Here is a 26,107-nt window from a genome sequence, read left to right on the forward strand (position 1 = left end):
TTTTTCTTTAAGAGTGTTTACCCCACCAACCACCCACCCTGAGTACTATTTACATGCTTTTTTTTTTTTTAACTGGATCAGGGAATCATCGCAAGTATGCATACAACTACACAAACATATAGGATACCTAACTCAAAACCCACTTTATTTATTCAAAATAAAATAATGCGCAGCATCCTGGCAAAAAAAATGCAGAATGCATTTTGTGAGGGAGTGGTGTCTGGTATTTTTCTTCAGAGTGGCAAGTTCTTTGTGAGGGAGATAGTGTCCTTAACCAGATCTTCAGGTGCGCTGAACGTGCTTCAGACTCATGTCTTGAAATTGTGCCTGAAAGAGTCTGTGACTGTGCCTCACGACTACAGTAGTCCTCTGTTTCTCAGTCATTTCATCAAGTGGGAGTTGTCTCTAATTTCTGCAAGATACTTGTTTATAGCTAAAATAATACTTTTTTTAAAAAAAAGTGGTATGTATATTGTCATAGAGTAAATGTTTAAAAGAGGTTATTTGTGGCCAAAAGGGTGATTTACATAAGCTGACTAAAAAAATTACTTGGCTGTCCTCAAAGTTTATAATTTACATTCCACCCTTTGTTTCTTTCTACTTTTATCAAGTTGACCTGAAAGGAAAGTGACTGGTGGTACAAGTTATTGTCCTCCAGTAGAACCACGTGATGCAAATATTTGTGCTGCTTGTCAAACTAAATTTACAATGTTTGCTTTTCCCGATGAAGTCCTAACGTGGCTTGGATCCATTTGCTGTACCTTGCTACAACAGACTTTCTGATGCCTGCCCTTGAACTACTTCATCACAGGGTGTATTCTTGAGGGAGAGGTGTAAAACTGAAATGGTGACATGTCCTCTGGTAAGATGCTAAGTTTCATGCAGTGAAAAAGCATTGACAGGACTCATTTTCCTCTTGAGAGTTCACAAAATAGGTTAATAAAAACGTTCTTACCCTTGTATTTTGCTTGTTAGAGCTAAATGCTCTATTGTACATATCCACAACCAAGGTTTGAATTCATTCCTTGAACTGAGAGCTGCAGTTGGATGGGTAGCTTTTTTGACAGGTCCTGCATAGCAGAATTTTCTTTTGAAAGAAAGTATATATAAAGTATAATTTTTAGTTCTAACGATATATAAGAAAATAAATCCTGCTGGTACAGCAGCATCCAACTTAAAGCGTGAAATTAGCATTGGTTTTCATATGTTTGCATTTATTTTTACATATTGGGTATTTGAAATGGAGGAAGAGTTGGAAGATCATCGTCATACAGTCTGCAGTACTCAGCCCTAAGGACTAATTATAACACAGCCATTATTTTTATGGTCTAATGATGTCCACAGATTATCAGAATGTCAAAAATTATGTAAAAAAATCAGAACTGCATCTGTTGGTGCCTTTGAGCAGTAAATTAAGTTTTGTTTCAATCTGTCTCTGCAAAGGTTTCCATTCTAGGGCAGGTTCAGTTGATGAGAATACTTGTTGATACAGCTGATTGCAACAATTGGCAAAAAGCTATCTGTATAAAAAAAGAACAGTCTTGATGGCTTTTTTTTTTTTTTCTGACAGCTTGCCACTGTCAGACCAAAATGAGAATAGAAATTTTATGTCTGGGAGCTAAAGGAAAGTGCAGTCTTAGATCATTAACTTATTTAAATCAGGTATAACTGAATAGATGAAGAGCCCACATCTAGACCATTTTAAATTCTTTGAGTAGTCCCCTTTTCCTGCAATATCTACAATTTTTTTTATTTTTTTATTTTTTTTCCTGTCAAATGTAATGGGAGATTTGAGCCAAGAAACGGGGAGTCTACTTTTCTTGCCCTGATCAACAGTTTTACTCTGTATTTCAGAAACAACACCACCCCCTCCAAAAAACAACAACAACACTGCACAGACGTTTTTGTTGTTTGTTTAAATAGTGCTGGTTTGCTTATTGTGGTTGCTCTGTCCTAGTTAGTTACTCTTGCCTTGACTGCCAGAAAGAAGCCCAAGACTCTAGGCAGTGGCTGAAAACACTGTCCTGACTTCCCAGGCTGGAAATCCAATGAAAAGCTGTGTATTTGTCTTTCTCTGTGAGGTTATGTGCTTCGGTGATTCTAATGGTCAGATGGCTGAACCTCTACTTGGGTGGTTTTGAGCATTGGTTGCTGCGGGTAATTGAACAGTCTAAGAGGAAGAGAGGTGATGCAGTAATCTTGTTAAGTCTGAGAATGTAGAAGTTTTCAAAATGACTAGGTTTGCAGTTCATGAATTGAGTCCATCCTTGTAGACAGTCCCTATTAAATGTCTTGAGAGTTTTCTCCAGTTTGCCATTTTTTAGAAACACGGGGACTGTAGATGCTTGCACTGGTGGCAGGGTGTTTTAAATGTGATAGAGGGGAAATAAAAAGTTTCTTGCATCTGAAAGAATATTCTGATTAGGTTCTGCTCAGAGATGCCCTCAGGAGAAGTTGATGGCGCTGTTAGAAAATCATCCATTGCATGAGAAAATTAGAAAGAAAAGGAGGGGAAACACCAAGTGGATACTGTTTTGTAGCCTTGTCTTCAGCGTTTACCAAATGTTAGTTGCTTCTCTGGAAGCTAGAATTCTGACAGTTCGGTTTGCCTCCGAATTAATATACCGTAATCTCTTGGCACCAGGATGATTATTTTTTTTCCTTAAACATCTGAAGCCTATTAGAAGTCAGTGGGACTTTGCAAAGTAAAGTGTTACCAGTAAAAGAAACTGATTCAGCTCCCGTGACAACCCCTATCCTGGGCCGCAGCAAAGGGCAATCAGCGTGCTGCTTTCTCCCAGTGGGAAAACTCCGGCCTGGAGAAAGCAAGCAGTCGTGTGCTCACAACTCTGCATTGCTGGCAGAGCCGAGGTCAGCACGTGGTTGTGCCGTGGTGTCTCTGCAGGACGAGTCTTGTAAACAAGCTCCAGCAGAGCAGCGCGGGCAGCGTGGCCGTTTCGATACTGCCACTGAGCATCCTGATAAAGTCTGCTTGATGCAATCACAGCACTGCACGTATTTTTTTCCCTCCCCTTCCCCTGAAGCAAGCACTGTAACCTGAACACTGACAGGTAGTGAGAGCGGCTGGGAAAGCGTTCAGGCACCACGAGAGAGTGCAAACAAAACCCCTGTTCTGGAAGACAGATGGGACAGCCACGGCAGCAAACCTGAGGATTGTACTTCAACTATAGTCTTGTCTACTACTCGCAGTATGGCTCCTTGTTTTGAATGTAAATTAAGTTTTCTTACTTCTGCACCTGGTATTTCTATTCAGTTACATTTAAGCAGGCTGTTGGCTACATACACTTTTGCCTTTAATGCTGCTTTTTTTTCTTTAAACGAGCAACCCAGAGCAATTTGTTGTCACTTACTGAAAGAGATGCACTTTCATTTATATTTATTCTATCATCTGCTGTTTGGCCTCCTTCCAAACAGAGCAGCAGCACAAAACTCTGTATGTATCTAGCATTCATAATGCCTCATCTGCAGTCATTACTCAAACATCAGATTTCTTTTTGGCTTCCAGGGCTACAATAAATGTACAGAAGTCAACATATCTGACAAAAAAAAAAAAAAAAAAAAAAGGTTTAGACAACTCTACAATGTATTGTTTCTTGAGATAATGACATTTAAATAGAATCTCCATGCTCAGAGGTTTTCAAGAGTCAGCCAAAGTCACAGGTGACGTGATTGAGTGTTTATTACAGTCCCGTTCTGAACACGGGGTTGGGCTAGAAACCTCCAGAGGTCCCTTCCAAACAGCGTCCTCTGTAACTGCAAGAAAATGCTAAAATAAAAAGTCAGCAGATGGAACTGTTAGAGACCTTGTGGAAGAATGAAGCCAGGCACTTAAAAACAAGCAGAGAGATGAACTGGGTAAGTGTTTTGTTTTTGTTTTTGTTTTTGTTTTTTTTTGGTGACTTTTAAGTGTTCAGTTTACTACAGAGAAACTGATTATCCCAATTCCAACATGGGGTCTCTAATGCTTACATCTAGTTTTTGGGGTGTAGAATTGAGGCTCTAGCATTCCCTGAAGAAATACAAAGTACTCAAATGTGCAGTTGATTATGCTTTGCCCATATACAATGCTTTTTACTACAAAAAATCAGGTACCTTCAGTTGTTCACCTTGTATTGGTGAGTGTATCTGTTAAACCTTCAGCTTGCTGTTGATGCAACACTCATAGCACTAACACCTTCAGTGCCCAGTAACAGTGAGAACAGGCTGACTGGTAAACTCCAGGGAATGGTGGTAAGGATGACAGGAAATTCCTGATAAAATGGATTGTTATGAACCCTTGGTTAAGGGGGGAAGCCTTTTCTCTAGGCTTACACAAACCCAGCTCTCTCCTCTCCTTGTTCATCATAGACTAGCCTCCTAACGCTCTTGGTGGGTCTTTACTAGTTGGCTTCTCCAGTAACGTTGGTAATTTTTCTAATGGGGACCTATTGGGCTGTATTGTAATGGGCTGTACTGCAGGTACAGGCTCACAAGCTATCAGCAGATGGAAATGATCACTACCCTCAACCCCCTGGCTACTTCGTGTCTCTGTATTTTCATGACATTTATGCTGCTGCGTTTATTCTAGAATTTTCTCGGTGGTTTTCCATGCCTTATAACTTCATTTTCATATTCTAATTTTTCAAATTGCTTTTCTCTCGATGACAGAAAAAAATCCTTGTAGATGTGTGAAATGTTCCAATTTAGTAAACAAGGAGAAAATATAACTAGCTTTGTGCAAAGTTCTCTGAAATATGAAGAAAAAAAAAAAAAAGATTTTTTCAGTAATCATAGGTTAAGAGCTTTTTATGTGGTGGCATATTCATGATGATAAATAATGTCAGTTATTTAGAAGGATGATTTTTTAAATTATCATATTAATTGCATGGATCATTTTTAATGCAAAGTTACATACCTTTTTTTCCCAATTTAAAATATGTACCTCTTAATGCAGAAAAACTTGTGGGAATGCCTCATGATCTCTCAGTGGACCAGTAAAATTTCCAAGAAATACAGGCTGTGGAGGCAGAAAACGTGTTCCTCAGCTTCTGCCTGCAGTGCAGAGTGGAGCTAAAGGTCACGACTGCACCATTTTTAAAAAAAGGAACAGGCAGAAGCTCCCAGCTTCGTCCACTTCCCCTACAAGCAAGGGGTGTTTGAGAGCCTTGAGTCTTACTGTCCGGGTTGATGTATAATGGATCTGCTCCTGCGGACAGTCTCAAGTGCTAATGAAACAGCGATGCAAACTGCTGCTCATCCCCTTGCCTGAGGTCCGTCCTGGATCTGTCTGTCTGTCTGTGTGTGTGTGTGTGTGTCTGCCTTAGTTTGACATCCAAGTCAGGGTTTTAGATGATGTTTTTTCATCAGAGAAATAGAATCCAATTAACTTCTTCAGCCTCCTAGAAAACAATTAACAAAAGGGATAATTATGATAGCAGGATGGGTGGAAGATAACGTGTTTCCATAGGCTTGGCGCGTTGCTGAGAGGCCTCTAGATAGCCAGGGTAGCAGAGGACGTGCGCTACTTGGTGTAAGGCCCTTACCACACGATCAGGTCTCGCTGTTTGCAGTAGGTTGCCTGCCATGGTGGTGAAAATGCTCTCCAAACTGCAGAGAAAGAGGAGTTCCTATTTCTTAGAGCTTTTACCTTCTCCCACAGGTAACAGGTGGAGCTGGGTGTTACAGGCCCATAGTCAGGTGCGTATCTTTTCTGAGGAAAGCTCCCTCCATCTTCTGTAATGCCCCTTCTTTGTGCTTATAGGGTATTAAGCATGAGTCCACAGAAACAATGAGCTGACACCTTCTTTTATGGCAATTTACAAAGAAGTGAAAGACACCCCTCACTTTCCAAATGGGATGAACATTGCTATTTTTCTTGTGCCACAGACATCTTAATATCACCTCATGTTTTGCAGTCGCAGTTGATCTGTTTCCTGTTTTTACATCTGTCATTTGCGTAGGCACAGACCTTATTGAGTTTATAGTAAACTTATTTTATTATGTATTTCTACATCCTACAATTTCCTAGCTTTGAATCTGAGGTTGTTTTCTTGGTTTGGTTTGTTGTTTTTCTTTTAAGTGTAGAGGTATAAGTGCACTCAGCTGTGAGTTGAAGAGGCCATTACAAACACATTAAAAACGTGTTCTTTTACACCTTAGTAATAAATTTTCTTGGTGTGTGTGTGAAATTGCTGCAGAATCAGCTTAGGTTATTTGGATTTATATTTTTTGTTGTTACAGTAAAAGTAATTTAGAGCTTGTGGAAGGTGCCAGAATGACAGCCTTGAAGTTAAGCTGATTTTTCCATTATTTCCTGTCTCCTCTCTTTCAGTTTCTCAAAAACATCTGCCCTTTTCTAATCTCCTGTGAGCTCAGTTTCTCAGACCGCTAAGAGCTCTGAGACAGTGAGAGCCACTTCTCTAGGTATCCTTAGATGATACTTATCAGGCTTGTCTAATCTGAAGACCTCTAATTTATGTCATTAGGTCTAACTTATTGCATTATTCCTTATCCTGCTCTATCCTTGGTCCCTGACACCTTTTCATCAGTGTTATGTGCATGAGCAATCTTTCTACAGGGCTAGTTCACCTTTTTAGATACATTAATTACTGATACTCTTTAGAGAGGACTGATTCAAAAGAAGCCATAATCCAGCTCGAAATCATCTACTGAAACCTTTCCCTTGAATATCACTGTTTTCTTTAGGCATTCAACGAGGTAAGCACAAACTGTGCACAAAATGATTTCCTGTTATTCTGTAATTCCCTTGCTAATTTGAATCTCGTTTTTAATATATTTCTTCTTTATGTGCATGCATTCTTTTACATTCACGTTAGTAAACAGAAAAAGTTTCCACTCTCTTTATGATTCTTTTTTCTGCTTAAAAGTCCACCGGTGGAGAGACCTACCAAAACAGTTAGGAGGCTGGAGCCCATGCCCTGTGAGGAGAGGCTAGGAGAAACGTGTTTGTTCAGCCTGAAGAAGAAATGGCAGGTAAGATCTAGTTGCTGTCTTCCAGTAAATAACTGTTACAGAAAAGAAAAAGCCACTTCTCAGTGCAAAGTGACAGGACATACAGCAAAGGACACAAGATGCAGCAAGGAAGACTCCAGCTGGACAGAATGAAATTAATCTTCCCCACAAGAGGATTTGAGTACAGAGGCAGGCTGCCCAGGGAGCAGGTGGATCTTCATCCTGGAGATATTCAAAATTTGGCTTGCTGAAGTCCTGGGCAAGCTGCTGTAGCCTGGAGGCTAGCTCTACTTTGAGCAGGGGATTGCACCAGCTAACCTGTAAGGCGTGATTCAAACCTTGGTCTCTTTGTGTTCTACAATTGCTCCTGGTGTGGAGGTCTTTAGTAATGCACACAATCACAGATATCTGGGTCTCTTCTGCTCAGTACTACCTTTAAATAGCCTCTGACAATTCAGAATTAATATCGCATTTTGAGATTAGGGAAAGGTGAACTTATGACAATCCTGAGGGCGGTGGTTTAACAGCAGAGTCATCAGGTTCCCTACTGACGATGTACAATAGTTCGGTATTGCTAATCCTTTTCATTTACTGCCATTCAAGTCAATTCAGTGGGATCTGCAAAACTGCAGAAGGAATAGTTTTATTGTTAGTTCAACTATTTCACAAATCAGAGTATAAAAGATGACTGAGTTGAAACTAGATGAAATTGTTAGATTGCTGTGCTAGAAGCCAGCCTCCACCCTGGCTTTTTGTATCGCCTTGCCGTAGTGTTGTTACAATAGCACTGCAAAAGGTACAGGGCTGGGGAATTGTGTCCCGAGTTTCAACATGCTGCATTCCTAGCTGAAGGGGCTGCAGTACATAAACAACGTGAGGTATCTACAGATCTGAATTGTTCCTGGTTTTATTAAGTCATATGCTCAGCCATAAATGTTATGGTGTCTCTAGAGGCAGAATATGAGCTGTATGTAATGACTACGAGTCTCAGATAGAAAGAGTAGATCTGAGCAATTGTAGGACATTTTCATTTCCTGCAAAAAACTGAAATCGGCGCAGAATGATCTGGTTACTAAACAGTACAGGAAAGCCCAGCTCCCTTTGACTTTGGCCAAGAAGTGGTCATCCACCCAGACACACACCACACCAGTGCTGGGCCTGGGCTTTTTTGATCAGAGAGGATTTAAGACATTGAGGATTGACATGTGGTAAAATCAGGGGGCACAGGAGTTGCAGTTTCTCAGTTATTTCATTTTGGAAAGGAAGTCTAGGCACTAAGGGAATGCCAGGCTGAGAGGCACTAATCCTGGCTGGACTACAGCGTGTTTCAAGGAGGCTGGGAAATTCCTCTCTAGAGAAGGAATACTGTTGGGAGGGCACTGATAGCAAGCATGTTTTCTTTGTTCTAGGTGGCTTGTGAGACCATCTCAAAAACAAATTGTGGAGAAAAGTAACATACGTGTGCTGCTGAGTCTCATGTAGGTCCCACGTGATGTCACCCAGCACGGTGGAGATGTTTCTGATGCTCTAGAACATCTTGCAGGCAGTCAGAAACAATATTAAGGCAACTGAACTTTACTTTCCTGTGGGTGGGACTTCAGCAGCTGGATAATATCAGAAGCAAAGTAGCTAATCTGGGTTTTCTTTCAAAAAAATGTTGTGTTGTTTTGTTTTTAGCAAAACCTTTTCAAGCAGTACTGCTATGCCTTGCACTGAAAAAAAAAAAAAAAAGTGAGCTACAGAAAAGTCTAGAAAAGTGTGTCAAATAACAAAAAGTGTCATCACCATTGACACACAATTTATCTGTTTCTTATGGATTTGCATCCACATCCAATGTTCAGGAAAACTCAGAAAACAACCCACTCAAAACCCTCAGATATTAACTAGCTCTTTAATGCTTCCCGTGACAAATTGCAACAGGTCATGGAAGTGACATGCTTTATTAAGAATTGATGTTACATAAAAGCTTTGCACCACTAAAATCTGAAATCTCCGATCATGCAATTACAGAGACTGTGCTGTTCTCTCTGAGAAGAAATAATAGGGGTAATGTAAGATTAATGGTGGGAAATAATTTGGGGGGCTTTCTGAGAAGTTTGAGCACAGGATAGAACATTAAGATTTTGTATTACGGTGTGTCTTGGTACAGCACGGTGATAACAGAGTAGCCCCACTGACCTCTGTGTACCATACTGAAAGGAGAGCAGAACTCAGTATGATCCTTTCCCCAAGTTCATAGAAAAGCGTGGCAAGTCAGATTTGGTCTGAAAAGGTAAATATAACAAATCAGGGTATTTTCCAATATTCTTTGCAGTACATCAACTGTCTTATTATGTCAGCTTTTCAGCTGACATAATTTTCTGTCTCTAGGCTGATTTCCAGGCAATATTCTGAGGTAAACTAAGCTATATTTCAAATCGACTCTGTCCACCAAACAGAGGACACAGAAACATGGAAATAACAGAACAAGTTGGGTTGGCAGGCACTGCTGGAGGTCAGGTAGTGCGGCCCCTGCACCAAGAAGGGCCAGCTTTCAGGCTCAAGCAGGTTGCTGAAGGCCCAGGTGGGTATCGGGAATGCCTCAAGATGGAGACTCCACCACCTCTCTGGGCAACTGCTTGCCCACTCCTGAAGGGAAGATGTTCAGCAAAACATCAAGTCAGCTCGCCATTTACACAGCTGCACTGAAATACTGCATTTTCCTGAACTATGCCATGTTTGTTTAAGACAAGGAAAAAAAAAAAAGATGGTACATGGGAGAACAGGGAGATCTCAGTTTGAAATGAGTGATTGCCAACAAATTACCATTGATTTACAGAGAGAATGTGCAGAGACTTATGTGAATGATACCTCTCTGTTAGGCTAACTGCTAAAACATCCAGTGGAAGGGCCTTACTGTGCAAAAATGAATAGCAGATGCTGATCATAAAAAGAAGTCAAAAGTCTCAAAGAGCTGGTAAGGACACTTAAATTTATGACTGGTAGCACCAAGCAAAGCTGTCGACTATTGTTTCTATGCAAGGACTGCAGACAGGATTTTAACAAATGCATCGTGATTACTGGAAAGCCATTATATTTGCCTCCAGAGCTTGAAAGTCAAAGATAGAAAGATTGGCTCTAGCTCTAGAGCTGCTCAGTTCCTTATGTGTGGAAGATGAATGCCAGCAGTGACAAATTGCCCTTACATACAGAACATGTAAGAGATGGCCCAGAAACAACCTGTCAAAAGAAACCAAAGCATACGCAGCCCATGACGACAGCACTGCAAGTTCTTGTTACATAAACGTTCTTCAGAGGAGGTGACCTTGTTCAACAAGCTTCAAACACACTGGCTCCCAGCACCACTTACGGACGTAGGACAGGCCCAGGGCATTGGAGAAGAAGGGTTTGGGACTGACAGGAGCAGAAGAAATGCTTTCTCAGAACCATTTCATACGTCAAATGAAAACCACCTCCTCCAGCAGGTGCCCCTGCAGGGTTTTCTTTGCCTAGAGGTCTGACCATGAATATCCTCTTAAATGCCATCCGCTCATTCTCACGTGGCTGCGTCCACTCGCAAACTGCTTGCTGCTTCCTAGCGAGGAAATGAAGTTGGCTGGGTGGGAGGTGGGAGGAACCTGGAAAGCTGGGGAAGCTTTCTGAGGAGAACAGAAATCCCGCGACATGAAGGAATAATAAGCAAATGCAGAAATGGCAGCTGGCTTTGGATGAGCGGAGTGTTAGAGGGTTTTGAAGATCAAATATGCAATGCTGAAAGGAAAAGATGCACCTGAGGCACCGTGTGCCTGCATAACGCTAAAACAATGGCTTTCAAGGAGCGCGCAATACATTTAAGCATTGATGCACTTACTGGTTATATTCCAGCTCCTGAGGGAAATGTGTCCACAGAAGAGCTGATCCCTTGAGTGCTTAAAGGAGCAATTAAGGGTATTGCTAGCAAGCTACATGATTTCTTAATGGCAACTTTGTCTGCAGACAATGTTGAAGACAAGCCAGTTCTGGGCTTGTGAGTAATGAGGGTGTCTTACAAGGACAGGAAGCAGCACAGCAATGTGATGAACAGAACGGCAGGTACAAAAGCAAAACGACACACTAAAGAGTAGCCTCTTCCATAAAGGTCCCACTGGTGAGTGTTCAAGAGCCTGTAAGCCGCAAATTAAAACATGATGTAGCATATAAAATGTCATAAATATATCCAAAAAATAACATTAATGCATACTCTATATGTAATATATTTTATAAGAGTATATAAGCATTTCATGCTATTGATTAAATATATGTTAACTGACTGATTCATTTATACTTTAATACTTTAGAATTTTACTTTGATATATTAGTACTAGTTAGTGTTTTTTAGTATTAATTAGTATTTTTTATAAATTGTATTTCATATTCATATTGTGACATAACTCATAACATATTACATAGACATGTTAAGACAAGTATTCATAGGTTATATAAAATACTACACTCATTTACTATATTTATATTACATATATTGTATAACGTAAACTACTTATCTATACACATTTACATATGTTGCATTCTGCATGTATTACACAACTTATAAAGTAATATATATTACCTACAAAAATAGATATTTTAATTTCTTACTGAAATCTAGTTATGTGCCAGGGGTTAAAGGTAACCAAAATGCTGAGCATCTGTTTTGTTCTGTTTTGGTTTTGTTTTCAGATTAAAAAAAAAAAAAAATCTGAGTGATCCAGAGATTTAGGAGCTAGTAAGCCTTGTACATGTAACTGACAGAGTTTTAGTTGGTCATTTGACATAAAAAAAAAGAAAAAAGGACAAAGGAGAATACAATGTAGTTAATCACTCAAAAACCTTTGAGGAAATCCTTTCTTAGCAGCTATAAAAATGCAGAATCTTGTTAGAGCTACAAATCTGGCCATGAGACAGGAAATAGACGAGGACTGAGAAATCAATTTTCAGGATAGTAAAATATGAGAAATGTCAAAATATTTAAAAACATTAAGCTTCAACAGTTGACTTGTATAACATTAAGTACTTGGAAATTCGAAAAAAAAAAAAGTTTGTGAACAGTGAATTAGCAAAATCTGCAGAGGTATTTGTTTTAGTTAAAACTTGAAAATATTACAAGGAAGTCTAATGAAGAAGGATGTAATGAAAGGTAAGGAAATGGATGATACTGTCTCGAATGGCCCTTCATATTCAATACAAAGGAAAGAGCACTGGAGGGAAAATAGAAAACTCTTCAAACACCTCAGAATGTTAAGTGGATAATACCGTCTTGGTAATGAAATACGGTCGCTGCTATACTGCCATACACAGATCACGGTAGACCTCTGCTTGTGGATAACTCAAGTCAAATTAAAATACCAACACATTGAGACACAACTTGGCAAACCATAACAATTATTTTCTCTCTTTTACAACAAGTTTTACTCACTTCTCCCAAGTGCAGGCTCCTCTCGGAGGTGCTCAGTGATGGAAGAGGAGAGCCAGCAGCCATGGTCTGCGCTGACCGGACGGGGGGAAAAGGCTGATCTCCTGCCGGGTGACCAAGCACTGGAAGAGGCTATCCAGAGAGGTGGGGGATGTCCACCTTCTGAGATATTCCGGACTCACCTGGACAATGCCCTGAGCAACCTGATTTAGTTTCAAAGCTGGCCTTTCTTGGAGTAAGGGGTTGAAGGATATAAACCTGCTCCAGCCTGAATCTTTCTGACCCCCAGGATGAGTCTTATGCTCTCCTCTAAGCCACTATGATACAGACTTAAATGACTGTCTCATCCAGCCACACAATTCATTTGTACTGATCTCAACATTTCTGTTATATCAAAAATACAAAACAGATGCCTGTTTCACATCTTGCCTAGCATAAAATAAAGCAGTTGTTTTTATTGCACATCATGAACGCAGAATGGAATTTGCAGGTAATATTAAAAGATTATGAGATACGGTATCTGAATGTTGTCAGGCATTTTTTCAGAAAAGCATTGTATCTTCCAGTCTGTTTGTACAGCATGTTCGAAGTCTGAAAATCCTAGCAATAAAGTTACTGACTAGCTAAAGATGCCTCACATGCAGCACAGCATGAACGCTAAGATTCCTTTGGGATCAGCTTTAAGCGGGACAAAATTTCCATTGGGATCAGGTGCAGTAAGCACAACAAAATCAGAGCTCACTGCAAAATGTGTTATCTCACCCTTTCCAGTTGTCCCTGCCTTCTGAGGGTGTGCACAGCTCCGAGGCACTGCGAGAGCTTTCTGCCAGCCTTCACGGAGCACCAGCTGTGCTCGGAGCAATCCGGGGAAGCCGCTGTATCCTACTGACGATACGCGGGTCCTGTGGCAGCCCGTAGTTAACTCTTGCTGCTTTCCACTTTCTGAAGTATCTGGATCCCTCAACACTAAGTAAAAGGTTATTTTTATTTAAGTAAAAACCACGCTTTTGCTCAGTACTGATAAAATGGATTTGTTTATTTTTTAATTACTTTTGACCTCAAAAATGGAAGACAAGGTGAAGCTTTCTCTGGAGTAATTTCTCTGTTCCTATTCAGAGCGTTATGTTGCTTAGGAAGGACAAGACAGAGGTATGAAGGGAGGGTGGGGTTTTTCCTACAAGCTGAGATGAGTCACTGTGTTGGATTTTTGCCTTACTGATAGAAAGTGGAAAACAATGAGCGTACAGAAGGAGGGACGTGAAAGTGCTTGTCTGTCTCAGCTGAGTGCATTTTCTTGCCACCTAGTCTCCTGATTTTACTCCCTTTGGCTAGATCAGTCTAGAACATAACACCTTTGCTGGTTGCCCGGTGTTAACTTTGCTTTCCTTTTTTCTCCCCTTGTCCTGTCCTCCCTTCCTCCCTCCATTTCCACTTGCTGCACCACCTCACCACAAGGAATCTGGTAGGTTTATCCATTAGGCAGCAGCAGAGGATTGATTTGGGAAGAATAAATCGATCTTTTCAACATGTAGCCCTTAGGCAAAGAGGTCCTCTGGTCAGAGAGCAGTGAAATAAAAAAACAGTTTCCTATTGCTGAGGTCAAGAAGGTAAGACCTTGTATTTTCTCACAGGAGAGTGCATTCCTCACTTGTAAGAAAGAGATACTGAAAGACCTCAACATTTCTCCTCCAGATTGAAAGAATTTAATTTAATTGAAATAATGCCTACAAGGGATTACCTTTTGACTAGCTGCTTGAGTCAACCTCTTATGTTACTGATGTTGACTCAGCTTTGCCAGTGTTGTCATCCACTGAGCAATGGTTTTCTCGGTTTGGCTGAGTCTGTCAGGGAACCAGGGAGCTGGAAGCAATGTGGCAGCAGGTTGCTTAAAAAAAACTGTTTTCCTTTAGCATAAACCTAGCCTCTAAGAAGTTAAGGACACTCTTAAGGAGACATTCTTCAGTTGGAAACGGGGAGATCCTACCTTGCCACTAGTTTTTTCTTGCGTAGAGAAAAATCTGGCCAATCATTAAACACAAAAAACTATTTTGGTGCTTTGTGCTGTTCAGGTGAAGCTGACTGAATATGCTAGCTGTTTAATTTCACAAGTTAATGAGTGTACCTAAAGCTTCGCTTCATCATTTGTTCTACAGCATCACTATTAGAGGATGAAGGGGTGCAAGTGTTGGTAAATAAAATGCTGTTTCAGTTACTCTATTACATGAGAGCTATTGTTACATGCCACTTGACAAAATCTCAGATGACTTGAAAAATTGTCCTGAAGAGGTAATTTATTTCCTGAAATTAATTTCAATGACAGAGGGGGCACAACCATGTTGTAAGTCAGGGCTGTCTACTCTTTGTTTCACGCGTCAGCTCTCACGAAGAGATAGCTGTCACTTTAAACCATGCAAAGGCAACAGCAATGTTTATTTGTGCTCATTAGATAAGCACACACTTCAATTACTTGCTATATTAGCAGCTTCCCACTTTCTTTCCAGCTGATACGTTGCACAAACTTACCTCAAAACATATGAAATCAGGTACAGCTATGCGAAGCAGAAATGAGTCATACAAGCTTACAGATGACTGCTAGCTGAGGGAATTTACACATATTTGTGAGCACTTTCTGTCCTACCCAAACTTGCCATTTTGCATTTAAAAGGAGTCCACACTGGCCCACGATGGTGTCCGTGACACGGTCCCTTGGGTATTATCCAAGCATACCCCAAAATCTGGGAAGGTGGAAAAGTATATCAGCTGAATGGCTGCTTCAGAAATGTGAAGTGATTTAAGAGAAAGAGTATGAATAAGAATTTCCTGGTAGTCTTCTAAATTTCTAGGTCCCCTCTGACTTCTCATCCTTCCCTGTCTGGCTTGCTTTACTGCAGGAATTTTATGTTCTTCTCTGTAAGTAGCGTTCAAAAGAAATCAACAGCATAAACTGAAGCTTCTCCTTCAGGAGGCTGCAAAAACTTTTGTTTTGTTCCGTTTCATTTTGCTTCCCAAAAAAATCATAAGTTCTTCCAGGAACATGGTTACCTACAATAATTTATGATTACCATATGTACTGCTCTGGACACGGTTTTCAGCTCCTTTACCACCTTCACCATGGTGGACCCTCAGCATACATACCCACATTCTGCTAGTTACATTAGGATTTACCATGGGTATTATGCAGTTTTTCACATGGGCAGATGGTGATAGGACAAGGGGGATGGTTTTAAACTAAGAGGTGAGATTTACATTAGATGTTAGGAGGAAATTCTTTACTCAGAGGGTGGTGAGGCACTGGCAGAGGTTGCCCAGAGAAGCTGTGGATGCCCCATCCCTGGAGGTGTTCAAGGCCAGGCTGGATGGGGCTTTGGGCAACCTGGTCTGGTGGGAGGTGTCCCTGCCCATGGCAGGGGGTTGGAACAGGGTGATCTTTAAGGTCCCTGCCAACCCAAACCATTCTGTGGTTCTATGAGTATGGGCAGTGTCCAGCTGTCTCTTTCTGAAAGCTGGTGTATGAATTACTGACTAGGCAGCAACCTGATCACATCACCTGCCAGTGAAATTCATGTCAAGAAATACATTCTCTCTTCAGGTCACTTCCAATGGGCAGGAATCTTTGAATTTAGTATTGCCAGTACAGAAGGAAGAGCAGAAATGGCTTTGAGACAAAGCTGTCATCCGTATCTCAAGTGCTACAGAAGTTGTGTATGTAGTAATGCTTCAGGTTTGGAAGCCTTATGGGTGTTACAGTGGAAAGAATAACAGAATAGTCTGCTTCAGCTTTGGTCTTGGGTCCAGTTTTGGGTCCAGCTTTCCCCTGGTTTATATATAAGACATATAAGACCAGGTTGGACAAGGCCCTGGATAACCTGGCCTAGTGGGAGGTGCCCCTGCCCATGGCAGGGCATTGGAACTGGGTGGTTTTTAAGGTCCTTTCTAACACAAACCATTCTGTGGTTCTGTGATATATAAGACATTGGGAATAAAAACTGAGTACCTGTAGAGAAGCTGGCCAAAAGGTCAGACCAAGAGTCAGATTTTGTCTTTTTGGTGCCAGAGGTGGCCAGCAACTCAACACACCTCATTTCAAGAGACCCTATAGAGGCTGGGCACCAGTTGTGCTCACTGACAGCAGCAGAAATGCTCGTGCGATGCTTAGCGTCAAAACCAACTGCACTTTCAGTGTTATTCCGTTTTGCACCCTGTAGAGAATCAACGAGATGAATCACAACACTACTCACTGTTGCAATGTCAACAGCTGTGCTCTAGGGCCAGTCACTTTGAATACATTAGTTCTTTGTTCAATCCCTTTGTTTTCTTCCAAGTGCTCTGACTGTGCTTGTGAGGGAGGGGTACTTGACAACAAAACTTTATCTCAGAATTGGTGTTAAAATAAGTGCCTTCACAGAAGGCTTTCCTGTCTAGGAACGGTGATGCAAAGCACACCAGGGAGCAGGAAAGGAAAAACAAATGCAGGTTCCCACACTGGCCTTCTTTGGACAGGGGAGCCATGTGTATCGAGCAGATTGGGATCTGTCGTGCAGCAGAATGAGGACGTAAAGAACAAGTAGATATGCTGTATTATAACACATGCCAGGTTGAGGTCCCTGTCAGAAATGCCAGCAAAACCTTTTTTTATTTTTTATATTTTGCTTCAGACATCAATCTGCAAAAATTTAACAGGGTGCAGGTAAAGCCAGGACAAGATTGATAACAGGGGTTTTGGCCCTAGTAATTCAAGAATGGCTCACCTTAGCAATCATGAAATCCTTGCAATGTGAGGCAACCTCCACTACCGTAAATTGCTTTTCAGAATTTAGAGAATTTTCCCACAGGATATGCCATCTGTAAGCTCCAGGTTTGCTTTACATGCTTTCGTTTGTATCCTCTCTGCTGAGGGAGATATTTTTCAATCTTGCATTGTAGGCAAAGAGACAGCATGAAAAACCTGTTAGGCTTAAAGTGCTTCAGGGAAAAAAAGAACTGAGAGTTCTCTCAAAATACATATTTATATGGAAAATATTTATAACAGTGGACTGGTAGCTGTTTTATGTATGGAAAAATTTCAGTGTGGCTCTGCTAATTAGGCTTAATCCAGGGACACCTTCAACAGGTGTTTGCATGAGCTTATACAACTGCACCCACACAATTATGTTAGAGCATGGGTTACTTGGGAGGAGGTGGTTTACACTAAAAATTGGTTGGTACTGAGCCATGAACAGCTGGCCCTTGCTGGAGGCTTGTCCCCCTGTGAAGAAGGTAGAAGAGTTCTGCTGCTTTCATTTTCTTCTGGATAACTGAGAGGGCATGGGGAGCAGCCCCACGGGGAGTAGCTGCCCATCTTCTGGTTTTATGATACTGCATGCGCCACCTTCTGCCCGTTTACCATCCTTCCAAACTTCTAACCATCAAAAGGGCCACATAGCATGAAGTACTTCTGCAGCTTGAGGAGAAAGCATGTGTTAATGTGGTAATTCACGAATCACCAGGTGTTTTCCTTTCATTCGTGCCAGTGTAATTAATTTCTGAATTTGCTTGTATGCAAGTTTTCAGGTTCCTTTCATTTATACTCAGCTGTGGTTTTGATTATGGTTGACACAAATTATTTCTCAAACATAACAGGACGGAAAATGCTACTTCTCATTATTATAATCATTTAATTCAGTGAGTTGTAAATAATGAAGGCAGCCTCCTGGAAGTGACTGAAGTTGCAGAGTTAGCAGCTTTATGGATCCAGGTGGAGCTTCACATATTAGGACAGGCATATTTTTGGCCATGAAATTTGTTTATTTGCTATTTAATATTGCTATTTATTTAATATTATCTACTTTATAAAATTTATTTAATATTGCTATTGCCATTTATTTGCTATTCAGTACCTCTGAATAGCAAACAATAATATTAGTAGTATTACAGAATCACAGAAACATTTTGTTTGGAAGGAACCTTTGGAGATCCCTAGTCCAAGCTCCTGCTTTAAGCAGGGCTAAATTTAAAGCTGCGTCAGGTTACTCAGGGCATTGTCGAGCTGACTCCCAGAAATCTCCCAGGGTGGAGATCCCATTACTTCTGGGCAACTTACTCTGGTGCTTAACTGCTCGTGTGGTGAAGAGGCTCTTCCCTCCATCCAGCTATAACCTTGCTTGATGCAACTTGCGTCTGCTGCTGCTTGCTCTTCTGTTCTTCCATCTCAGAGAAGATGGCTCCATCTTCTCTGCAATCTCCTCCTAGGCAGTGGAGGGCTGCGGTCAGACTCCCCTCGGCCTTCTCTTTCCAGGCTGAGCAGAACTTGCTCTCCCAGCCTCTTCCCACACAACATATGCTTCAGACCTCTAACCATCTTGGTGCCCCTCCACCGGATTCCTTCCAATTTGTCAAATATTGTCTTGTTGTAGGAGTAGGGGGCAAAACTGGACACAATACTCCAGATTTCACCTCACAAGTGATGATCAGAGGAAAAGAATCCCTTCCCTTCACCATTTGGTTATGCTCTTGCCAATGCAGCCCAGTGTGTGGGCTTCATTAACACAACGGCACACCATTGATCCCTTGTAAATCTGCTGTCCAAGTCTTTTCCTGCAGAACTGTGAGCTAGCCAGAGAGTCCTCAACCTGCACTGATCAACTGGGTGGCTCTGTTCAAAGTACAAGACTTAGCTCCTGCTGTCAAATTTCACAAAGTTCCTGTTGGCCTACTCCTTCAGCTTGTTCAGGTCCCTCTGAACTGACCCTTGCCTTCTACAATATTGATCATTCCTCCCAATCAGGTGGGATTATTACAAATTCTGTTAGTATATTATAAAATTACATTTATGTAATAATTATATTTAATAACAAAAATTGTGCCCAATATGAGGCATTACCTGAGTTTGTACTGTTATCACACAGTCTCAGAACCAAACCATGCTGATATAAATGAAGAACTGGTCTAAGTTTTTTTTTTTTGAGGCTGGTCTGCTTTCATTCCCAAGATGCATGCTAATTCCTGAAAGTATGGATTTTTGTGCTGAATTCAAAGTCTTGGTTGTGTTGAGAAACTTCAGAAGGGGAACCTCTGGCAAAAGTCTACGAATCTTTTTAATGCAAATGGCAAGCGAAAAACTCCTCTAAATCACACAGACAATTAGATTTGGTTCAGTTACATTTCATTGATCTTGTGGAGAGAACCTGAGACACACTTCAAATATTTCTGTTAGTAAACCAAAGTAATTTAAAACACATGAGGTCAGCAAGTAAGAAAACAAGAATATTTGACAACATAAGATAATGCATGCTAAGTGTGGTGGCAAACACTATGTATAAAATGCAAAGTTTTCAGAGTGCGAGGAGTTATCTCTGAATTCCCATTTGGTGAAACACAACTGCAATGAATATTTATCACCACCTTATTTAGCAGTATGAACAAAAAGAACTGTTATAAATAAACAAATAACACTATGGCAGTTTCACTGCTGTTATCTTGACATTCTGTTCTGAAGTCAATCAAACTGAAAGACAAAGCAATCAGGGAAAAGACCAATTCAAACATCCAAATTACAGTTTCTATTTTTGTGTTAACTACCGTCATCACTGATTTGTCCAAGACTTGCTAGTGTGAGGAAGCTGTCGGTGAAATTTGACAGGTGTCAGCATGGCATTTGCATGCTTCTAGAATGAAAGGCAGGTTTTAAATGTCAATTTACATGACTTGTTTTAAGGTTCCCTTAGCATATTAGTGAAATTTGGAAGTGATTTAAAGAGGTGGGTAAAATTTACAAAGTAGAGTAACATAAGTTTAAGTGGCTACGATTAAAGAGTCAATAACACGGTGAGGGAAAAAGTCTTTATACCTTCTTGCAATGTCCTCCTGGCTGCTCTTGTGGCAGTACCTCACCTCTAGCCTTTCATGTTCCAAATGAAACCACCTCTCCAGTGCAGTTGTGCTGATAATAGCAGCTGACTCACTTTCAACCTATTTGTCCTCAGACCTAGTTCGACAGCCGCTTTATTCTTCGGAGCGAGCAAAGCAAAAACTTTAAATGTGTCACTAACTTGCACAAAACCCTTCAGTGCATATTTAGTAACCCATCTGCTCTGCAAATCTGAACCCAGGTCAGAGACGCACTGAGCACTTTGACTCAGTCCAACTAATATATGCATGATTGTAAAGTGTTTGCAAGATCAGTATATGGATACGAGGCAGGATGCACATTGCCTAGACAGGCTCAGAGGCTTGTTCCCCCAGCTGAAAAGGCTGGAGAAGGTACGTATCCAGGAGCTTTTCTTCAGGGCCTCTACTGGCTGTCATCTTCTGAAATGTGGTGTGGGCAGTAGAAGCCATTTAATATAGGTTTCTGCTTGTCAGGGATGGGGGGATAGATAACTGGAAAATTACACTGTCCTGGCAGGTCAGCCTACTTAATTCTGTTGTTATAATTCGTTGTACGCTTTGAGGAGAATCTCCTTCACCAGCATTCACCCACCACATGAAAGAGACAAACCTTTCACCATGACTATGCAAGTGTTTCCCAATGGAAGACAGGTAAGCTTTCAGACCCCTACGCGTGCATCACACCTGCCCATGTATCACTGAACAGTAAATCCTCAGTATTCCAGCACAGCTCCATACCCTGGCATTCAGCTGGAAGGCAGCTACCCTCCACAACCCTGCTGGACAAGGAAAGTGTGCTCATAGCCAGCTGTCTCATTGGAACCATGTAAATAACCATGCTGGCTTTAATGCAAGTGTCAAACCAAGACGCTATGGCACTGGTCAATGATCTTGAAAGACGAGTAAAATGTGGCAAAGAAAAAAACAGATTTAAATCCCAAATGCCAGTTCCACAGTATTTTCTCTGCATGGCCAGCACATCAAGATTGGTTTCTTCTGTATTACAAGTTCCCGTGGAATGAGAAGTCCACATGCATCAGGGTACTGGCCGTGAGAGCGATCACTGCTTGGCAATTGTGACTTCAAATGTCTTTCTCAACGAGTTTTCTAAAACCATATATATTACATAGTCATACCACGTGGATTTGTTATGCTAGAAAGGCTTTGTCCCAACCCTGCCTTTTATACAAGAAGCTCTGTTTTAGGATCTTATTTACTGCTTTGGAGAAGGAGAATGAATTGAACCCTTTTTTATATGACATGGTGTTACAGCTCTAAATAAACAGGCCATGCTTATTAGCTTTCTTTGGACTTGGGACTGAAGTGCATGTTGGAATGAAGGAGATGCTTTGCCTCTGGGAGAGAAAATAAGGCAAGTTCAAGAGGTCTTTGAGTGCTGATTTTTTTTCGTTTTTAGGGCCAATTTCTAACGTCACAGCAATGTGTTCCCTCATAAATCACCAGCTCTGTTCTCTGTGGAGAACCTTCAGTGTTTAGATATTCAGAGACAGCTTCCTTCCTTTACCATAAGCTTTCTTTATTCAATGTCAGTGTTGAGTAGTTTTTCCAGACTTATAGAAGCTTCTCCAAAAGGGCATATTCTAAAAGCCAGGAAGCAACTTCCTAATACAACTTCACACCTCCACAGATCCTACTTTCAAATTAATCATCTGTTCTGGGGGCAGCAGATGGAAAATAATATTCCTGAGTACATGGCTCTAATGAGAACTGGAGGACCCGTGCTGACTGCTGAGTTTACAAGAAGCCCTGAGAAGTTTTTGGACTGAATAAAGATGGAATATTGACATTTACTGCGAGCAGAAGAAATTCTCCCCTTCCTCTTCTCCCCCTCACACTCCCGCTTTGATATTGTGGACCTTTGAGAAAGACTAAGACTGGCCAAACTATTTTGGCCTCTTAGGTCTTGCTCCCTTCCTTTCTCTCACACACCTTTCCTTTCCTGATGTTCTCACTGACTTTTTTAGGCTCGTCTGGTGCAGAAGTAGAACCTAATCTTCAGCAATAGCACTGAGGCATAAGCTACTGATACAGCTAGACAATAACAATGTACTAATTTCTCTTAAAATAGATCAAACCTCTTTCTAGATCTCTTAATTAACTACGTTCTCACCAATCTCCCCTCCTCCCTGGTCAGAAGCATAACGCTTCTAATGCTTCCCACTGTCCCCTTTTTTACTGCACTTCCCCCTAGCACAGGCTGCTCCTGCTATAAGCCGTCTCTTCAATAAGAGCGTTTTTATTTTTGGTGTGGCAGGAACTTCATCCCGACCTAGTTCATGCAGTGTACTTTTGCTTCTTTTTTTCCTTGGACTATTTGTTGCTGTAGCTTATCACATGTGCTCTGCTCCCCTTCTGCTACAGCTTCAAAGCGCTCCAGATTTTTTTGATTTGCCTCTCCTACAGCTCCAAGACTCTGAGTGATACAGAGAACCTCCTACAGCCAGAAAGCAACTGTGATTTTTAGCAATGATGTTTGCTATAACTATTTAAAGCACACTTAAGAAGATACATAATAAGTAGGTTTGAGGAAAGTGGTAGCAATCCACCCACTACCTTCCTTTTAGCTAACCCTTTAATTAAATATTAAAGATATGGTTCTCAGGAAGATTTAAAATAACCCACTGACAGAAAAAAAAAGAGACAGGTTGAAAAACAGCAGAGAAAGAAATATTCCCTCTCCCCCCACCCCAGGATTTACCACACCTTCACATTGCTTTTAAGAGCATTTTACCATGCTGACAAGGGAAGAGCTTTTCAGAAGGGAAATAACAAACCCTATGCTTTCCAGCGCTATATGTTCCTCTACATGTTTTCAGGAACTCCCACTAGGGATTGCAAATTATTCGATGCCAAACTAAACATACCAGTTTTCTCTTTCCTAAAAGATAGCAAAAAGTGTTCATAAAAAGGAGTAACTATGTGATTTGAAATGCTGTCCCTCTCTCAAAGGATACATTCTGCTGCTGGATGCACAGAAGTGACAGCCTGAGAGGGAAAGTATATACACAGTGAATTGCAGCATTGTCTCAGAGTATACAACAGGGTGGGATAAATCACTGCAAGATCTGTGCGCATTTATGGTAAAAAGCATTTCCAGTTATAACTGAGATAAGGCACACCAGGAGGGTATCAGAAATGGTCTCAGGCGAAAGACGAGGCAGATGAAGGAGATGAGGGAAAAGCGTGAAAAACCAGCTATGTTCACAAGACTGAGTGGCTCTGACCTGAATAGCCATTTCGCTGCAAGCCGAATGTTTTTCTCTTCATCTAGCTGACAATCAGCTACATGGGCAAAGCAGATAAACTGAGCAGTGTTTGCACCACTGCTGCGTGAAAATCTGCTCTGCTACTTCTTCATTTGTGCTCTCGTTCCTTTCTTCTTCGTTACTCTTTGGTCTTCTCTGTTGTGTGTTGTTGTAAATCAAACTCTAAGCCCCTGACCTGTCTGCACGGTCTCCACACATCTAGAAACTGGTCAACCACTTTGACGTAGTCTTGACTTAGAGATATAATGGAAAGTGTTTTCAAGCACACACTTTTTCCCCCACCAAATTAGATTCTTACAAATGGTACTGTCCTGCTTGCAATTAATATACTGCCACAACAGACATATGTATAGGATTTCACAGTAGGAAATCTATTACTTTGAATACAAAAGTTGGCCAAAATGATGGAATCCTTGAGGCAACAAAAACGATACTGGTGATTTTATTCAGCATGTGTCCAATACGATTTTCCATTTGGAATCCACATTTTTTTAATGCTTTCCTTATACCATTCTAAACATTACCTTCAGCTTTTATGGAGTCCCTTAGAAAGTTTTTCCATTTGTTTACCAGAAAACTTAAATCTTAATGATTAAATAATAGGACATTTATATACATCAGTGGGTTTTCTCAGATACTGGGCTCTAAGTACATACAATGTCTATTGAGTAAAAAGAAAAAAGAAAAATCCAGTCATGCAAATCATCTTACAAACCATGTTTCATTTGCTTTGAAAATTTTTTACTCTGTTACTGGCATATCATTTTAAAATTAAGCAGATAATTTTTTTAAGGTTGCTTTGTCCATTTCCACTTGTTTGTTTTGCCGTTTTGAAGAACTGAGGGGCCACATGCGACTGCAGAAGGTACTGGCAGGGTAATAATGCTTCTGCTACCACCAACCACTTCAAGCCCTGGCATGGATGTGTTTAAAAAAACCACCTAACCTTCAGCTAACTGCACTGGTTTATTTCTGAACAGCACATCACAATATCAGCATAGATAGCACATTGTAACCAGTTGGGTGATTCCACTTAATAATTTGTCAACACTAGGACCTTTCATCATTTTAATTCCGGTTTCATTTATGAATTAAAGGTCATATATAGAGCACAAATGAGGTCTAAATTTAGTCACAGCAGACCACAGTTCCACATAAAGACAAATCTTCAAGTTATGTTGACCTGCTAGGAGACAAAGATAAACAGCACAGCAAACATGTACCTGCAATGCACTGCTTCCCTATTAAATATTAACTGTTTCATTTACATTTAAATGAACTGAGCAGTAATGGATAGACTTTCCAGTACTGCTGTTTGGTGCTGCTGTCATGGAAAGAAGCTGAAGACAATGTGGGCTGTATGGGGGCAAATGATGCAATCTCAACATCCGCTCAAGTGACTTCAATGACGACCATTCTCCAGTCTTGAAATATAATCCTAAACAGCATCTTTTTTTTCCTCTCCCTCTGTAAACACATCTGTTCATAAATAACTTAGATGTCTCCTTGACATTCATGGTATGTAACTGAAGCTGAAGTAGAAAAGGATGGGCGGTGTACAGCACTGAGGAGATGTCACAGTACTTTTGTTCAGCATTTTTGTCAAGTGCAGGTTGCTAACATCAGCCATCAGAGACGGGCGGAGTGACCCACCCATACTTTTCATGGGTCTTCACCAAACTCTTAAATGTTGCTTCAGCTTCCTTTCGACTGAACGACTTTTTTGATTTGCCAGCTTTTCTGCAGATACGGCCCTGCACCAAACAAAAAAGAAAACCTTCATTAAGCATGTGAATATACGCAGCTGGAAACCGCAGCTTAAGTTTTCAACACCTCCAGCCACCGTGTATCTGCTTGCAGATACCAGAAAGCACTGTTCCCGAACTGAGGCAGACAAAGATACTATTAGAGATGATTAAAAATGGTAATGGAGTAAAGGGGGGGAAAAAAAAAAGACAGACATCTGCTGGCTGCTTCTTCGCGATGAACCCCTGTGCTGGCAGGCTGCCCTGCATGCAGCAGCACCCCGCTGCTGCCTTGGGGCTCGCTGCTCTTCTCACACCCGCTCAAACCAACGCAGGGATGTCTGCCTTGCAGTGCTCGGCGTGCAAACCCTCATGCAGCCCCGTGAGGTCAGAGGGGCAGCCCCAAGCAGGCAGGGACCCTTTGCAATGCGGGGCCCTGTGGCCCTTCCCAGCCACAGGAGAGGAAGGGGCTCCCCTAGTGCTAGAGGAGAACGGCACTACAAAATACATCCTTCCCACCAAGCACACTTCATTTTTCTTCCTCTCCTCTGAACTGTCAGAAATGAATAGCCCTGGCACATCCTAAAAGCACCTCTAAACATGCTTGCTTCCAACCTACATAAGAAAAATCTAACTTGTTTACTACCCCATCGTGACAAGCTGGCTCGACAATACATGAAAATATACGCATACTGCACCTCTATTACTTTGCCATTAAATATTACCTCCAAACAAACATCAGCATATAATTTCAAATCCTTGCTTGGCAACATAGACATTTAGTGAGTTATTAATAGCCCACCTTAGTT

General features: G+C 41.1%; 2 protein-coding genes across 6 annotated transcripts in view; one reads left to right on the forward strand and one right to left on the reverse strand.

The window, feature by feature from the left end:
- The first annotated feature begins 32 nt into the window (after positions 1-32).
- On the forward strand, positions 33-24,447 carry LOC308189182 (uncharacterized protein). 5 transcript variants are annotated; one of them, XR_013946075.1, is made up of 5 exons: positions 33-3,876; positions 5,660-5,697; positions 6,888-6,993; positions 8,382-11,098; positions 12,394-24,447. XR_013946075.1 is itself a non-coding variant. In XM_080578950.1 (4 exons), exons 1-4 carry the CDS (start codon positions 3,808-3,810, stop codon positions 12,610-12,612), a joined length of 432 nt encoding a protein of 143 aa, XP_080435076.1. In that variant the 5' UTR covers positions 33-3,807; the 3' UTR covers positions 12,613-24,447. The 5 variants fall into 5 exon arrangements, 4 of the variants coding, with proteins under 4 accessions (XP_080435076.1, XP_080435078.1, XP_080435079.1 ...); XM_080578950.1 differs by lacking the exon at positions 8,382-11,098; XM_080578952.1 differs by lacking the exon at positions 8,382-11,098 and having other exon boundaries at positions 12,414-24,447.
- Positions 23,980-26,107, reverse strand: part of UBE2QL1 (ubiquitin conjugating enzyme E2 QL1) — a 17,394-nt gene continuing 15,266 nt past the window's right edge. Inside the window, exon 2 of the mRNA XM_080578948.1 lies at positions 23,980-25,307. Within this exon, the coding sequence (XP_080435074.1) occupies positions 25,176-25,307 (132 nt within the window). The 3' untranslated portion in view covers positions 23,980-25,175. The remainder of the gene's footprint in view (positions 25,308-26,107) is intronic.

The sequence above is a fragment of the Anser brachyrhynchus genome (assembly GCF_964034855.1).
Source record: "Anser brachyrhynchus genome assembly, chromosome: 2".
Taxonomy (NCBI): Eukaryota; Metazoa; Chordata; class Aves; order Anseriformes; family Anatidae; genus Anser; species Anser brachyrhynchus.

Excerpts from the sequence above, each read along its gene's own strand:
- LOC308189182 (XM_080578950.1), top strand. The coding sequence starts at position 3,808 with ATGGAACTGTTAGAGACCTTGTGGAAGAATGAAGCCAGGCACTTAAAA. Across the intron at positions 3,877-5,659 it reads CAAGCAGAGAGATGAACTGG|GTAACAGGTGGAGCTGGGTG; the intron begins GTAAGTGTTTTG and ends CTTCTCCCACAG. Across the intron at positions 5,698-6,887 it reads TGTTACAGGCCCATAGTCAG|TCCACCGGTGGAGAGACCTA; the intron begins GTGCGTATCTTT and ends TCTGCTTAAAAG.